At 46.1% G+C, this 17982-nt stretch overlaps 1 protein-coding gene across 2 annotated transcripts in view; it reads left to right on the top strand.

The window, feature by feature from the left end:
* The first annotated feature begins 232 nt into the window (after positions 1-232).
* Positions 233-17982, top strand: part of mspo (M-spondin) — a 27568-nt gene continuing 9818 nt past the window's right edge. The window contains exons 1-2 of one of the 2 annotated variants that reach the window (XM_065439757.1): positions 233-569; positions 15840-16054. In XM_065439757.1, coding sequence (XP_065295829.1) covers positions 374-569; positions 15840-16054 — 411 coding nt within the window. In that variant the 5' untranslated portion in view covers positions 233-373. The remainder of the gene's footprint in view (positions 570-15839; positions 16055-17982) is intronic. The other variant, XM_065439758.1, reaches the window with a different exon arrangement.

Below are 17982 nucleotides of genomic sequence, written 5' to 3' on the forward strand. Positions count from 1 at the left end.
GCAAGGTGACTATTTGTCACCGCGCCCAGTTTCGAAGGGGATGCCAATAAATCATCGTCATTGTTACGCTATAGTAATCCCTTAACGCGAGTCCGGAATGCGGCATCCGTCGCCAAGCCGACGTGCACGCTGCCGACGCACTCGCAAAGCACGCCTTTTCTGCGCCAGACTCGGCGTCAAGCACACGCGGTTCAGCCGCCGAGGTGCAAGTGCAGGGTGCACACGCGCGCCCCAACAAGCGCTCCGAGGCGCCCGCCGGCCGAACGGCGCGCGCAGCGTGCTGGAAGGTGTGGGACGAAGCGCCGCCCGCTCGCGCACGTATATAAGGAGACGCGCGGTCGGCCGCGGAAGGCAGACGGAAGGAGTGGCGGTCATGGCGCAGCGGCGCGCACTTTCTCCTCCCGCGCTGCGGTTCGCGCTCCTGCTGCTGGCGCTCGGGCCGCCGTGCCACGAAGCGTGCCGTGGCCTGGCCCAGTACCGCGTCACTCTGGCCACCGCCTGGACGGCCAGCCGCTTCCCCAAGCACTACCCGCAGTGGAGGCCCGCCGCGCAGTGGTCGCAGCTCTTCGGTGCGTACTGTGTACACACGCCACTGCATGAATTTGACGCGCAATGCCCGCAGAAGCCGTTCCCATCGGTAGACGAGCGGACGTTCACCGGCGCTGGCCATGCACTGGCTTCGCACGAAACGAACTGCTTCATAGCTGCAGAAAACATGTGTTGGTTTTTCAAGGCCGGTGCGATGCGCTTCCGTCAAGCGAATACCGACGGTGCTATCACGCTGCTATTACGCTTTACTAGTTAGCAAAAAGCTATATTTTTCATAGAAGGTGCATAAAAGGTGTATAACTAAACTCGATCGGTTCTGTGTTCTAAATGCATAAACAGTTCGGACACTCCATCGAGCAATGTGCTCACGGTTAATACCTTTACCCCTTTTCTCTTCAATTACGATCATGTGCTGAAATGCCTACGAGGTAATTAGGAAGTCGGCATAACAAACGGCGACTTTGTGCCGCATGGACAATTACAGCCAAGAAAGAGGATTTGTTTTAAGATGGTTTAGCAAGTGTTCTGTGCGTGGAGTTATAGGGTCGCAGAACATGCAGATGCCCGAATGGGACATGGCCTGTGCAACGCGCCATGAACTCCCGTGCTGAGATACTTTGTGTGTATACATATATGCACGCGTATGTATTAGAGCAAATTTTTGCGTTCCAGCCTTTCCAAACGTGGAGGGCAGCAACGCAAAATCACCATATAGAGTTCGCCTCAACCTGATCTTGTGAGCATAGCACTTTTATAGAACGCTTGAGATCGCTCATATATATACATATATCTAGGTTTTCTTTATTGGCCAGACTGTTGCTATCGGGAAGCAAAACATCACATGAAATTTTCAGATTAACCATGACATACAGCTACACATTTTGTATGATTTTTTATTGCCTCAGTGGAGCTCTGTGGCTTATGGGAAGTTTCGCCCTGATAAAAAGCAGAAATCAAATATAGACGATAGTACTCTTGGAGAGAACAATACGTATGAAAATTCGCCATATAAAGGTAACGCAATGTAGCAAAAGCTTCGTATATGTGAACTTGTGAGACTATCACGTATGTAACGAAATTATTGCTACACAATTGAGCTCTGTATGCATTAGCTGTATGGATATGTGCTAACAAACCGTATATAGCGAAGAAATCGCAGCTGAATTTTGTTGAACGAGATTGTGCTACGACATCGGCGTCAGCACAGATCGACAAATCTGCGCATGCACGTACAACTTGCCATGGCGTCTTCGTCTGGAGATTAAACGTTGCACTTGCCCGCGTCACGTTTTGATCCCCAGTGCAAATGATACACCGTGTCGTTTTGTTCGCACCCGGCATCCGTGATCTTGAACAGCAGGGTAACTAAATACTACATAAACAGTACGTGCACACAATGCATCTATGGAAGAAATATTATTCCAGGGCTTGCGTTTCTATCGTAACGGGTCCGCTAACTATTGTGCGCACTGTTTTGTTCAGAGTGCTTCGTTCAAGTGCTGTTTCGTTCAAAGCGCTAAGCAGTAGCCGCGCGATAGCTATCACAATATTAAGGCAATACTTACGCGGTTTCGCGCACTATCAAGGCCGGGAAAATTGGCAGTGGGCCACAAACAAGAAAAATATGCCTCGGTTGGTTGGTCGTCATAGTAACGGCGCAACCCACTTGCGGTAACCGGCCAAGGATCGCGAGCGCCGAAAAAACGTAAAAAGGATGTTGAGAAATATCGTATTGAACCAAATAAATAGGCGAAAAGTTTGAAATGAGGAGTTACCCGATACGAATATGCATTGAATAATGATAACTAAATATGTTAATGTAAAGCAAATCGAGAACAGGTGGACATAGAAAATTTAGCATGCAGCTCTCCTCGTCTCGCTCAGGAAACCTAAAATGGCTGCACAAAGCATTCTTGCGGTTAAAACGCAGAGCGGCAGCGCCGAACGAAAGGACCGTGGACTTCAAGAGTCGAGTTCCGGGCAAGCTTTCCGAATGGGATCCTACAAAAGTATTTCCATTCGAAATAAAGAGAAGGGTGTGCAGAAGGGCGCATATAATGAACAAGGTTATAGTTAGAGGAAGCGAAAGGTGTCAGTGGGGTATACGCTGTGTCCTCCAGCCACTATAGGGCCTGCAATGCAGCGCGCTTAAGTAGTTTTCTTTAATCTCTGTTTTCCTCTCTGTCTGTCTTGCATGCGATTTGCTTGCACTTCATGCATGCCTTCGTGGTGCAGTTGCGTGAAGCTTCATTTTCGCAAGTGTTCGATGCCGGCCGATATACATACATTCTTTGGAAAAAAACGGGCGATCAATCCCTGATGCTTTAAAATTTGTTTTCCACTGTGAACTGCCGTCGAGTTGCGGCATGGGGGAAGAGTAGTGCTTGCGTGAAGGAAAATGTATAGTTACGGCCAGGTGGGCTCATCAATTGGGTTGTCTGGTATAGGTGATCGCTTTTTTTTTTCTGCGTCAAGTAACGCTAACGCGTGGTTTATACATATATAACGGCTGTAAACGCGCTGCACGTAAAGTTACCTTTCCGACGAAGATCTTGAACTGTAGAAGAACTGAAGACAAAGCTTAAAATGCAACAGATTATCCAGTCTTACAAGAACGGGCAGCTTCCTGTTGCCAGCCAAAATTCATAGAGCGACACCGCTTCCGATACACTTGCAGCAGAGCAGAATGGGCGAAGTTAATGTTGGGGTTGTAGGATTCGGGAGTCGTGGCCTCAGAGTGTGGCGTCACACAGAGGGTCGCTTCCCCCGCTGGCCGATCGTAATAGCTCCTCCACAGCCCGGAAAATCTCGACTGGCCAGCTCTGGCAACCGCTGGTCAGGATGAGAATGGCTGTTGACAAAGAAGATGGTTTGTCTCTCTGCAACAACTCCAAACTCGGAATACCTCCAACCATCTCAATCATTTTCCAACGTTGCCATTAACTGTCTCGTTACTTCCCTCTACTACGGCCTATCACTTTCCAGCATAGTTCTTTTCAGTTTCTGCCTAGTTTCTTCCTGTCCCTGCCTAACTGCGTCCTGTCCCTGCCTAATTACGTCCTGTTCCTGCCTTCTTCTTAGAATTCTGTTACCAAGATGTTAGATGACTTTCAAATCATTGTCACTTTGAAGAAATGTTTTACGAATCTCGGCTTCCGTTATGTCTTCCTCTACTACTACCTCGAGCTCGTCACACAACCACAACAGGCTAGCTCTCGTCAAACTCAATAGGACCATGGCCCCTCACTAGGTCTGGCCATGTTGAGCTGACAAGTGCAGATCATACAATGCGCGATAACGATCTTGTCTGCAATGTATTATATCGCTACGCGCCGCGGAAAGATCTGAAATTTCAAACCGAACACGGTTTTCCCTCCTCCTCATGGCCGCTGCGCTCCAAGCCGGAGGATGACGTATACGTGCTAGTGCGCCTATGTACACGTGTTCGCGCTGTGACGGCGCTCGTGGTGACATGTGACTTCGAGAATTATTCAAAGCAACATCTATTATTTGTGTAATATGTTGCTACAATAGACGAATTAAAGCTTAGAGAAATGATTAAACACACAAACCGAATGTCTGCATGTTTTTGTTTTACTTCGTACCGCAGCAAGATAGATGCACTTTCGTTTCGTCCGCTTTTTCCCACGTCGTGCAGTCGCGCGCGCAGACACCGAAACTATGTCATTTTCTGCCGTGTTCCAGCGCGGGATCATGCTCTGTGATCCGCTTGTGTCTGCCTCAGTGTTCGTGTAGCACATAATTATACCGCTAGAAGAAAAAAACGCGAGGAGAAAAAAAAAATGAAGGCGGGGCCCGTGACGTATGCGTCACGCGATCGTCGAGGTCCAGTGTGGGAGAACGCAGGGAAGGAATTCCGCTTGCGGAGGCTAGAGGGTGCAAGTGAAGAGAGTGTCTCGCTTGGTAGTGGAGCTCGCCTCCTGAAATCATGGGTTCGCGGCACTGAAATATTTCTATCTCGTTTATTAAGGAGCCCATTCGAAAAAAATTTTAACGCTCCCTAGAAGACACGTAACAACTTCCAGCGTATAACCGAAGTTTGGTATGTGGCCTGGTAATGGGCCGTTTAGGCTTTGGCTCTGCCGTCACACAATACTTGCTGCGATACCCACGCAAATCAGAATTCAAGTAAAAGATCCCCAGTGATTCAAATCCACTAACCCAGAGAAATTGAAGTCTGGTAAACATTATAGCCAAAGCCAAACGCTTACCCACAGAAGCAGCACCACGTCACTATATGGTCCTTCTCCGCCGTATCCGGTCAGTCGCAAGATGCGGTCATTCTCTAGTCGCCTTGACCTTGATCGGCATACCGGTCGGTCACCACGTCCCAAGGTCCGTGAGGTCAATCTCACCGCTACCTACCAGTTGTAGGATTTGGGAGTCTTGGCCTCGGATTCTGGCGTCACACAGACGGTCGCTTCCCCCGCTGGCCGATCGTAACAGGGTGCGGTATGAGGGAGGACGTTTGCATGATGATATTATCAATTCCGCTGCGTTTAAAGCGATTTGCTGTAAACGAACCGCTTTTGCAAATAAGGACGCGATATATTAAAAAGAAAACGTCTGCGCTTGTTAGTAGATCTTCATGACGGAAGAAACAGCACGAGAAATGGTACTGCAAAGAGCAGGCAGAACAAAGCACATGTCTTGTCGGCTCTCTCATGTCCCGTTTTTCCGTCATGAATTAAGGGCGCCGTTCTTACTCCGAAGCTCCAATACGCTGCAATGCGTCCATATGTAAACGTGATTGTCTATATGTGTGCTCAATGCATGGAGGACCAACAAATTGAGGGTACTATGTCGTGGGTACCGGCAGCGGCGGCTGCGTTTCGATATAGGTGAAATAGATTTAAGTGCACGTCAGAAAACCGCAGGTGGTCAGCATTAATGCGGAACCCCCCGCTATATCCGGCGTGCCTCATAATTATGGTGTGGTTTCGATATGAAAAAGCCCCAGAATTTCATTTTATAAATTAAATTGAGGGTGCTGACGTCGGCTATCATACACGGTACTGAATAAATCTTTTCTTTTTTTCTTTTTCTTTTTTTTCGTAATTTCCGAGATCAGTTCTCGCGAGGCTGAAATAGTCGGCAATCTCGTGGACTTGGTGAGGGCTTATGTAGCTCCTATGTTATTTCCCGCAAGATGGATGACCGACCAAGTCAATCGCTCGAATTTCTGTCTCCACGCAAGTGAATATAGCCTGGCGTCACAGATTTCGGCGTGTCCATTTCCGTTCCTTTTTCGCCACCCTACATCGCCTAATGTCCAACCGTGCTACTCGTCGCCGTCCGCTTGGTGGCCGGCGTGAATTCGTGCCACCAGTGACGCGAGTTGGTCAAAGGTAAATATGCAAATTGTTTAGAAATAAATCCACCACATTTTCCATCGCTCTCCTGTGACTTTGAACAGATGTATGTTACGTTGGACGGAGAGTATGTGACGTGTTTCGTGTTGGGGAAACCCATAGATACCCTTCAGGTTTCCCAGTGGTCAACGGCTGGAGATAGCTGCTGGAACGTTCGCATAAACTGCAGAGTAAACTGAGTAGATAACGTACAGTGCGAGATCGTTTCGGGAGTTTTCAAACAACCATGTAAGGCAGTACCGCTATAAACAAATCAAGTTACTGCGATAATTACAGGTACCTGGTCGTATAACTAGTGACCTGTAATTTTCACAGTAATTTTATTTGTGCGCGCTTCTTTTTTTTTTCTTCAGAAAAGCACTGCGCAAGGCAGTTAATTCCAGAACGGCACTTCCCCCACATTTGACGCGATACATCAAATATAAGTTCGACGGCCGGATCTTAAGTCGCATGTAGCATGTCTCCACATAAAAAAAAAAAGAAAGAAGAAGAAGAAAATTTAATACTAGTGTTCTCCGTGCCAAATGTCTCCTCATCGACTCGACGTGTCGATGAGGAGACATTTGGTCGAATTTGGTGCGTCACATTTGGTGCGCCGTCATCGCTAATCCGCTTTCTCCGGCACCTTAGGTTCGCAACGTTAGATGGTCAGAGAGAGAGAAAATAAAAAAAAAGAAAACAGAAAAAAAGAAAACATAAAAGAAGAAGGAACGGGTCGTAACGACGGGACTTGCTCCCGGCACCGTGCGTCATCGCCCGCGGCGCCCTTAGCATTACGTCGGCGGCGATGACATGCGGCGGTCGTTCGTAGGCCGCCCACGACCACACCGCGGCTGGGCACAAAGCCCCTGATGGCCTGCACGTGGCGACACTGCGCCGGGCTGTCGCGGCCAAAGCAGATGTGGTGATCATGGTAACGCTATCTATAACGGCCGACATTAATTTAGTCTCATTAATTGTACTCTTTAAAGTAAGTTGTGGAGTTTAACATCCCGAAACTGCACTGCGGGTTATCATGAACGCCATGGTGAAAGGCCACCTGTTTTTTTTTTTTTTTCCTATACCGTGCACCCACCCAATGCACGATACTGCAGGGGCATTTTCGCATTCCGCCCCCATCGTATGTACGGCCGCCCCGGCTAGGATCGCACCTTCGACCTCTGCTAAGCATTCTTTCAAAACCCCATTTTCGCTCGACTGGCGGAAAAATCCTGATTGTTACTGAAGGAAAGTGAGGTCAAACCACATTTTAATTGACTTTCGCGTCCTAACATGCGTCGATACGGCAGCGTAACGTCGCGGACGTAAAAATAAATTATCTTGTTGCGCCCGTTTTAACTTCGGAAAAGTTCTGAAAACCTGCTAGGCTGAATCGTTGGTTCCTTTATGATGCTACGTCATCCTTATCCTTCGCTAACTAGTTGACTAGACCCGATTAAACGTTCTTTAAGTTCATGACGTCACGGAAAGCTGGTGCGCGGCAACTTCAGGTCGCGTCTTTTGTTAATATTTACTTTTTTCTGACTTGCCAAGCCTCCTATATTGCGTCGAGAGCTGCCGTTTTTCTATTGCAGAAGCGCACTTCTTTAATGCCGCGTAACTTATTGTTCCTCGTTAACGCCGCAAGAATTGAGTACGTTGTTAATGATTATCTTTCCCGCGTGATCCTAGCGCAATAATGATTCATCAGGTTTCCCTTAAGAGAGAGAGAGAGAGAGAGAGAAGGAATAAAGGGACACACAGGGAGGTTAACCAGATAGGATTATCTGTTTTGATACCCTGCACTGGGGAAGAGAGAAAAGGGGGAGGGTAAAAAGGTAAAGGAAGAGAGAAAGCACACCTTAGCGCGAGCGCAGCACAGTGCGAAAAAAAAAAAAAACGCTGAAACGTGTACTCGTTCGCACATGCAGGCCAGCTGTCGTCAGGACACCAAACGAAGCGGCAATGGATTCCTGCAAATTTCGGTATCGCAATAAACACAGAAGCCGACAAACTGGCTAGATAAAGTCGATACGTGCATAATTCCGCTGCTGTCGCACTAAGGGCTGATGCTAAAATGAGAACAAAGTAATCATGTGAGTCTATGAAGCCAATTATATGAAGTCTACATTTGATCCCCATCGGCAGTTTTATATTTCCGTTGGTGCTGGCCGCCACATAAACTCATTCATCGTCTCTGGTCGAAAGTGGCGTGTTCAGGAAGCTTTTTTGTGTCGTGTACCTCGTTCAGCTTTATATGCCTTGTTGCGCGAGTGGCCACTCATGGGAGCATGTGCACCTCGTTTTCACACACGTTCCCAAGTTTGAGCAGCGAAAACGTAAGCAGTGAATCGGCTTGACCATCGCGCTTTCACTGTACATAAAGTTGCTTGCGTCAGGAGTAACGTTCGCGTCGTTACAATGATCTGCTCTGAAATCTCTAATAACCTTATGTAATGAATATGATGTTGTACATATGTACTAACACTTAGCATGTCCTTGTGTGTGTGTTTTTTTTAGTTATTTATTTTGTATTACTTGAATGAATTGATTGATTGATTGGTTTGTGTTTAATTGCAGAATGTGCTGCTTTGTTTATTTATTTATATTTATTGATTGTTTAAGCACGTTTATTGCCAGAACGTCTTTTCACAGCACCTCATGTTATCTTTGATCATTGGACAAACAATTTATAGTTCCCAGCATTTACAATTACCTCCCCCCAATCTAACTAAATCATTCGCTCACACTCTGCTGTTTTGAGGCTGCGTTAGCCTGGCAGGGTTGCTACCGCTACTTGCCCCTCCCTCGTCCTACTATAATGCTGCTGTCACACGCGCAGAGTCGATTGACGTCGAACTTTTTTTGAGCGCAATGAAAGGACAAGGTGTAATCGAGAGTACAAGGTTCGGAATCGGACGTAATTGAAAAGTAATCGATCCATACTGAGTTCGATCTGTATTGACTTCAGCACATTCGAATATGTGTCCGTGTGACAGGTGTATTACCAGGCTTGTAAGCAACGAATTACGTGTAATTAATTACTTGTAATCAATTGCGTTTTGTGGTAATTTTGTAATCTAACGATTACTGAAACGCTGTCCTGCAGCTGCGCCCCGATAACCTAAGCATGCCAGGCTGCAGATTTGCCCACCTCTGCTTTTCTCTCATAATAAATAAATAAATATATATATATATATATATATATATATATATATATATATATATATATATATATATATATATATATATATATATATATATATATATATATATATATATATATATATATATATATATATATATATGCTGCGCACATTGTTCTAGAAAAACTGGCCACCCTGTATACACAATGCCTAATGACCTCGAGCGTACCGGAATCTTGGAAGAACGCTAACATAATCCTAATCCATAAGAAAGGGGACACCAAAGACTTGAAAAATTATAGACCGATCAGCTTACTGTCCGTTGCCTACAAAGTATTTACTAAGGTAATCGCAAATAGAATCAGGAACACCTTAGACTTCTGTCAACCAAAGGACCAGGTAGGATTCCGTAAAGGCTACTCAACAATAGACCATATTCACACTATCAATCAGGTGATAGAGAAATGTGCGGAATATAACCAACCCTTATATATAGCTTTCATTGATTACGAGAAAGCGTTTGATTCAGTCGAAACCTCAGCAGTCATGGAAGCATTACAGAATCAGGGAATAGATGAGCCGTATGTAAAAAATACTGAAAGATATCTATAGCGGCTCCACAGCTACCGCAGTCCTCTATAAAGAAAACAACAAAATCCCAATAAAGAAAGGTGTCAGACAGGCAGATACGATCTCACCAATGCTATTCACAACGTGTTTACAGGAGGTATTCAGAGACCTGGAGTGGGAAGAATTTGGGATAAGATTTAATGGAGAATACCTCGGAGAATGGAAGAGATCAGCAATTTACAATAGGCAGCGAGGCACTGGAAGTCGTAAGGGAATACATCTACTTAGGGCAGGTAGTGACCGCGGATCCGGATCATGAGACTGAAATAATCAGAAGAATAAGAATGGGCTGGGGTGCGTTTGGCAGGCATTCTTAGATCATGAACAGCAGGTTGCCATTATCCTCAAGAGAAAAGTGTATAACAGCTGTGTCTTACCAGTACTCACGTACGCGGCAGAAACCTGGAGGCTTACGAAAAGGGTTCTACTTAAATTGAGGACGACGCAACGGGCTATGGAAAGAATCATGATGGGTATAACGTTAAGGGATAAGAAAAGAGCAGATTGGGTGAGGGAACAAACGCGAGTAAATGACATCATAGTTGAAATCAAGAAAAGAAATGGGCATGGGCAGGACATGTAATGAGGAGGGAAGACAACCGATGGTCATTAAGGGTTACGGACTGGATTCCAAGGGAAGGGAAGCGTAACAGGGGGCGGCAGAGAGTTAGGTGGGCGGATGAGATTAAGAAGTTTGTAGGGACAACATGGCCACAATTACTACATGACAGGGTTAGTTGGAGAAGCATGGGAGAGGCCTTTGCCCTGCAGTGGGCGTAACCAGGATGATGATGATATATATATATATATATATATATATATATATATATATATATATATATATATATATATATATATATATATATATATATATATAGTCATATAATGAGAAGCCAACAAACACTGACACCAAGTACAACATAGGGGAAATTGCATGTGCTTAATAAATGAAATAAAGTAATGTAAATTAATGGAAATTAAAGTGGATGAAAAAACAACTTGCCGCAGGTGGGAACCGAACCCACAACCTTCGCATGTCGCGTGCGATGCTCTACCAATTGAGCTACCGCGGCGGCGTTTCCCCATCCACTTTCTTGGGTATTTATGTGTACTAGTAGAACCCTGGGAGTGTTAGCCAGCGCCCCCACTCACAGACCTTGGCGGCGGACGTAGAACGTCTTTTTTGCCGCAGGCGTCACGAGAACGTGATCTTTTCGGGTGAAGGCAACTGGTCAATAAACCCACATATGCTACCTGAAGGCATCAATGTTGCCGGATTCGAGACCCTCGTTATGTAATAAACGAAAACCCCCTTTCTTCTCGTTTATATATATATATATATATATATATATATATATATATATCAGTCAGGTACATGTGCCGGTCTACATGAGAGATAACTGCTAAGGCAGTTAATCTCTTCCTTATGTAAAGTCATCGAAGGCTGACTCATGCACGCACTTCCACCTTTATAGGTATGCCATGCCTATACCATAAGACGCGTAGCTTCATTCTTATGCCTGTACAATATCGCGCATTCATCTAACTCTGGCGTACCGTTACAGTCTTGGCAATGTAGAGAAAGATTAGAAGGCGATCCAGCGGTTAACGACCTTTTATGTTCCATTAGCCTCTAATTGATACACCGCCCCGTTTTCCCAACGTGGAACTGGCCACAGCTAAGGGGAATTTCATAAACCACACCCATACGACAGTCAGTAAAACTGTTGCTGTTATTGTGCTTCACTGGACAAACGTCTGCTCTTTTTTTGCCTTTTACCTGCTCCTTTTTGCCCAGCACGGCAGCGCATATCTTACCTAGCTTATTGGGAGCAGTGAAAGCAACATTAACATCATATCTACTTGCAACTTTTTAAAGCCTGGGCGATACTGAATGAATGTACGGAATAGCCATACTCTTTTTTTGCTATTGCTGCTTTCTGTAATCACGTCCGTCCCAATGGCCACTGGCCACAATGGCCACAATGGCCACTGCTACATAACCTGCTTCTAGGCGCCGGACCTACGCATTAAAACTGGCGCTCATTTTGTGCATGCAGGATCCGGTGAGAGCAGACTTAAGGCATGACATGGCAATTCCGTTTTTTTACTACTTTAGAATGACTGGATTGAAAGTTTAACAACGGCTTCGAAGATCTTGGGGAGTACTGCCAACAAACGTGATTTTCTTCGAAGACCAAGGAAATGTCTAGAAACTGAATTACGCGTCGCTGAGGAAATTCCTTGGTAAACTTTAATCCTCCTCCATAAAGTTTAAATTACTCACTTACTGAAGAAGCAGCGGAATCGAATTCTTCCCTATTGCAGAAGCTCAGGTAATCATCAACGTAACGAAATATCTTGATAACGCAATCACCTAAGGCTTTCTCTAAGCAGCTGTCAACATTACTCAGGTAAATATTGCTAAGAATAGGGGCAACCTTTGAGCCAATACAAATGCCTGATTTCTGCAGAAAAACGCCATCTCTCCACCCAATCAGCGTCGACTTCAATTACATTGAAAGAATTTCTAGAAAAGCTCCCGTGGAAACACCGCATCTGTCAGTAAAAGCCGACTCTTGCACTTTTTCTTTAATGCATTCATTTACGGAATTTAGCAACCCGTCATGCGGCAAGGAATAATACAGGTCTTCGATATCCATACTAAAAGCTGTACACACAAAACAGTATTTGAGAGAGGAATATCCTGGTGAGTGTACAGCTTTTAGTGCGGATATGGAAGACCTGTATTATTCCTTGCCGCATGACGGGTTGTTAAATTCCGTAAATGAATGCGTTAGCAAAGAGGCTAATGGAACATAAAAGGTCGTTAACCTGTGGATCGCCTTCTAATCTTTCCCTACATTGCCAAGATTGTAACTGCACGCCAGAGTTAGATGAATGCGCGATATTGTACAGGCGTAAGAATGAAGATACGCGTCTTATGGTAGAGGCATGGCATATCTATAATGGTGGAAGTGCGTGCGTGAGTCAGCCTTCGATTACTTTACATAAGGAAGAGATTAAGTGCCTTAAGAGTTATCCCTCATGTAGACCGGCACGTGTACCTGACTGACACGTGGTGATACCATTCCAGAGCTTGCGCAGATGAGTTTTGTGTCTTCTTTCTTTTTTCGCCTCAGTGCTCCCTTCAGTTGATAGTCGGCGTTCGTGTTGTCCACTTCTCTGCTCTTGTGTCCTGTCTGCAAGCCTCACCTCTTTTTTACATAATAAACAGCCCTTCTCTCCAGCGCGCACATTGAGTGAGTTTTCAGCGTCGCTGCCAGACAGCGTGACAAGAAAACGAAGGAAGATTAAAGAAGGAAATTTTGAAAAGCAATTCTTACTTAAAACAAACAACGTGCGGAAGGCTGCAGAGGATGCATTGAAAGAACCACGTGCCAGCTCTTTCTATTTACTGTATTTGTGCAATTTTAATAAAATAGATAGGAAAGTAATCGATTAAGGAATCGATCACTTTTTAGTAATTGAGCAGTATTTGGTAACCGTCATCAATTATATTTTTTGAAAGAAGTAATTATATTTCGATCGGTTACCTTTCTTTTTTTTTAAGTGTTCAAGCCTGGGTATAACGTATGTTCACAACACAAATAGCCCTGTCACACGGGCAATTTCGATCCTCATCGAAGTACATCTGCATCGAAGTTTTTAAACGCGATCGAAGCAACAAGCATAAGTTGATTTATTAGGAAAGAAGTCAAGCATGCTTGATAGGGACTTGTGTTAGTGCACGGTCTACATTGATGCCTGTTTGCATGGATAGCATGCATGCTCAAAAGTGTGGCAGGGCTAGAAAACCAGCATACTAAGGCGAACATTCGGGCTGATTGGGTTTTCATTATCATTGAATAAAAGCGCGTAAAACGAGGGACGAACATAGAAGAGACGTAAGCAACGCTTGCTTCCTTTTTTTTTTTGCTTTCTCCTTCAGAGAGCGTACATTTATAGTCGATACAGCACAAAAAACACCGTTTACATCATGCGTAGAAACACATTCTGCTTTTCCATACAGAAGGCTTGCTCACACATTTCTCACGAAGGCTGGCAAATCGAATCCGCTTCGATAATTTATCCTGTTTTTTTTAAGCCTTTTTAACAACGCGGCATGTTGAAACACCGAGCGCGCACCCGCACCGTGCACAGTAATGAGCCAGATTTCCGTTTTTGTACTTATCTTCATTGCACTGTGCAAATTCCTCAGAAGAACCTCTAGGACGGAAGCTAGTAAACGCTTGAGTTACTACGCGTCAGGCAAATAGCACGAGTGTCTGGTAAGTCTGAGTCATTGCGTGTGGACACCACTTCTTTAAAGCGTTAGCGAATCACATCTTAGCTATTTTTCTCTTAACGAGTCTAGAATCTGTGCAGAGTCATATTAAAGCAGATATTGATTAGCGCGTGGCTCACGCATCCAGCATGTGTGTTCGTCAGCAAACGTTAGCTTGAAGTACAGTAATCTAACACAATAAACTCCCGTTAATTTGACCTTTCGCTTAATTCGAACACACCTGAAAGTCCCGGCGAGAAACCATACATTGCTATGGGAGGGAAAACTCGTTTAGTTCGAACCCGAAAGCATGCCGCTTCGGTTAATTCGGCCGTCACCGATATCTTTTCAGGTGCCCGTGGCGGTTACTGAATTCTGGGGTTTTGGGTGCCGATACACCGATTTGATTATGAGGCACGCCGTAGTGTGGGACTCCGGATAAGTTCTAATCACCAGGGTATCTTTAACGTGTCCCTAATGCACGGGACACGGGCGTTTTCGCATTTCACCCCCGTCGAATTGCGACCGCTGCCGTTAGTTCATTCGACCTTTCGGATAACTCGACGAAGACTTGCGGTCCCGCAAGAGTCTAATTAATGAGAGTCGACTGTACAGTCAGCAGCGACCATTTCACGCGCGATTTTCAGCGTAAATAAGCATTCTTTGAATATGGTTAGCATGTTTTCCAGGTCTTCACTCTACAAAATGATGACGTTGTCAATTGAGACCAGAAAGTGTTCGACTAATCAAAAACTTTTAAAGCAATACACCGCAATTGAGGCAACTGAAATGGCGTTTGTCCTGCGGCGCTAAAACCAAATCACTATGGCGGCAAGACACAGACCAATGTCTTGCTTACCTTGCTTTTGCAGGTAAAGACAGTCTCCCAACTCACGTACGTCGAGTGCAATATAAAAAAAATTAGGAACTCTAAGAAGTCGCCCACAGGTAGCCCAACGCTGTTCTGAAGATTAAAGGCACCGAAGTGACCCCAATGCTCTCTCCTACACACTTCAACATTAAGACTCATGTGTGCACAGCGCAAAAGACGAGGACTGAAGGAAGAACCCAACACATGCGCTGTGGCAATAAATGTGACAAATGTAAAAATATAAAATTATAAACGAAAATATATAAAGTTGTATACAAAACCGATGCCTGCGTTTCCCTTTTAATAAAAGTTCGGAGGAATGTACGAGTCCAGCAGATCACCGTATAGAATGCCAAACGGCAGAATGACGACACATTGACGGCGCGGGCATGGCAGTGCGCATTGCGACCGCTGCAGAAATGTGATGCGCATAGACTAAGCCGAGAAGCCCGCGTTCCGTTTCAACTCGAAAACGATACTTTCGTGCGCATAGCATATACCTCGAACAAACCTTCATGGCACTGCCACGCTTAGATATGTCACCGGAGGCGCAGCCGCCCGTGTCCCTACTTCTAAAGAACAAAAAAAAAAAAATCAAGGGCAGGAGGGGGGCTTGAACGCTACATATGAGGTTTTAAAGGCTTCTTGCGAGCGCGATAACTATTCTGCACCGATATTGCAAGACTAAATAAAGTTTTGTCAACTGATTTTGCGAGAGTAGCGGCTTGTCCCATACTCAGCCCCATTTTCGAGAACTCTCGTGCCCTAACCCGCCGCGGTGGCTGAGCCCGAATTCGCGACTCCAATTCCCGGCGGCTGCATTTCCATGGAAGCTGAATGCAGAAACACTGGTGTATCGAGCGTTGCTAGCACGTTTTAAACTCTCAGCCTTCCACTGGAAGCTTCTGTCACGGCACCGTCCTTGATTTGGGTCTCGAAACTGGAGTTCAATATCGGACAAGCGCTCGCACAAATGTTCGCAGGCGTGAGCCACAACGCCAGCGTGCACGTTTGGCGCGAGGGTCGCCTGGCGAGCGAGGGCGTGCGCCAGTTCGCCGAGCACGGCCACGTGGGCCGGCTGAGCAGCCAGCTGGCGCAGGGCTTCGGCGGCGTGCTGGACGTTTTCCACGGGCCAGCCATCGTCAAGGGCAGCGGGGCATCCAACGCCGCCTTCTTCGCCGATGCACGCCATTCCAGGGTCAGTATACACCTCGGAGGCCCAGCGGCCCCCGAACGCTTCGAAAAAAGAAGGAACGCTTCGAAAAGCCATCTAACAGCGGTCTCATCTGCACTTTATGAGCGGGGTCCGTTTGCTGAAACATGCTTACCCCATGACGCAGTTGGGTTTGCGTCGAGACAGAAGTGTCGCTGCGGCGCGAGCGCGCTACCATCCACGCGATCGCGCAAACTTGCTCGTCAGACGTGCGCCTGGCTACGGGGGAATCACCTTCCGCCACGGCTGTTTTAGTTGCACGATAAAGAGTGGTCAACATTAATCCGAAGACATCCGCTACGGCGTCCCTCATAAACCTTATCTGTGCGGTTTGGGCACGTTAACCACGAATTAATTAATTCAGAAACGGAGCCGGCGCGCAGATGTTCGGCGTCGCGGAAGAAGCTCTCTCGACGGGAAAGAATGGTTCGATGCTGCCTGAGATCATGCAGACACAGGGACACGCCACGCTGCGTAAAACCCATGATAAGCCCCGTTTGAGTTCGTCATATGTAAAGTCAGGGCTGTTGTACGTATTTTGATAAGATTCGTTTCATTTTTTCTCATTCTTTTGCCTTTCTTGACTGCCCCGGAGCGCCGTCGTTGTCTCTGGAATCAGCCTTTCGGAACGACGGGTGATAAGAGATATATAAAAAAAATCGTTATCCTTCGCGGGATAAGCGCGAACGTGTGTAACATTAATTCTCTTTCGATATTCTCATATTTTCGTTGGATCACATTTGAGGGTATCGTACTCAGTACGCGCAGGGCAGGACAGAATATCCGTCGATTCAGTGTGGCGTATAGCTGCAGGACGTGACACCACTCAAAAGTGAAAGCATCTCCTAGAGCGATCGGTCGAGAATATACGGTCCCTCGCAAAACACTTAGGCAAGGTAATCTTAATGAATGACTTCGATGATTTCGCGCCATTCATCACGATATAATGCACGTGCACGCATAAGTTCAGCGCCGATAATGCAGGTGCGAGTATACTGAAGACGCAACGGCTATATTGACGTGGCACGAAGACAGGCGTCTGCGGCCGTATTGTCTAATGATTTATTTAATTACTTGTTCTTATTACCGGTGCACGCCGTATGGCTGATCCCGCCGACAACGGTGGCGCGACCGCCTGCGACCCCGTGGCTAATGACTTAATTTGCGGGGTTTCACTTCCCGAAACTGCGCCGCATACACGCCGCAAATGACGCCGTATACAGCGGAGGGCTCCGGGTTAACTTTGACCACTTGGGGTTCTTTAACGTGCACCCAATTATAAGGCACGCGAGCGTTTTTGCAGGAACGCGACCTTGGTCATGCTCAGCCCCAGAAGGCCTCATCCACTCAGCCACGTACCGCAGTGGGTCATTTCATTATGGCGAACGACTGAAACGTATGGCGAATGACTAAAACAATAAAAGAAAAATGAAATCGACCGTTATAAATTCAGTACGACCTCTAGCTTTTGCTACGCACGCTGATATCGTAGCAATGCAAGCGCGGTTGCAGCACACGGTGCGTATGGTACTGGCATGCATGCATCGCTATCTGGGAGCCTCTGTGCGATGGTTCACCCTCACGCCGCGGGTTCATGCCAAGGGCGCTTCCTGTGCCGCGCATTAAAGCGTTCTGACATAGAGCAAGTGGGCCAAGGATAGTACTCGGCCCGTGTAATATAATGCTTATGGACTCTAAGGAAATTCCGCAGATATGAGGAATAGAGTTCCACTTATTGTTTTACATTAAAATAAAATCATCAAGTTTACGTCCCTAAACAACATAAAGGCTTGGGAGGTGCCGAAGTGAGGGGGCTCCGGTTTAATTGCGATCACCTGTGGTGCTCTTTAATGTGCACCCAAAGTATGTGAAAGCGGAAACGGTAGAGTTTTTTTGCAATCGACCGAAGCAGA

The sequence above is a fragment of the Dermacentor albipictus genome, chromosome 1, assembly GCF_038994185.2.
Source record: "Dermacentor albipictus isolate Rhodes 1998 colony chromosome 1, USDA_Dalb.pri_finalv2, whole genome shotgun sequence".
NCBI classification, from domain to species: Eukaryota; Metazoa; Arthropoda; class Arachnida; order Ixodida; family Ixodidae; genus Dermacentor; species Dermacentor albipictus.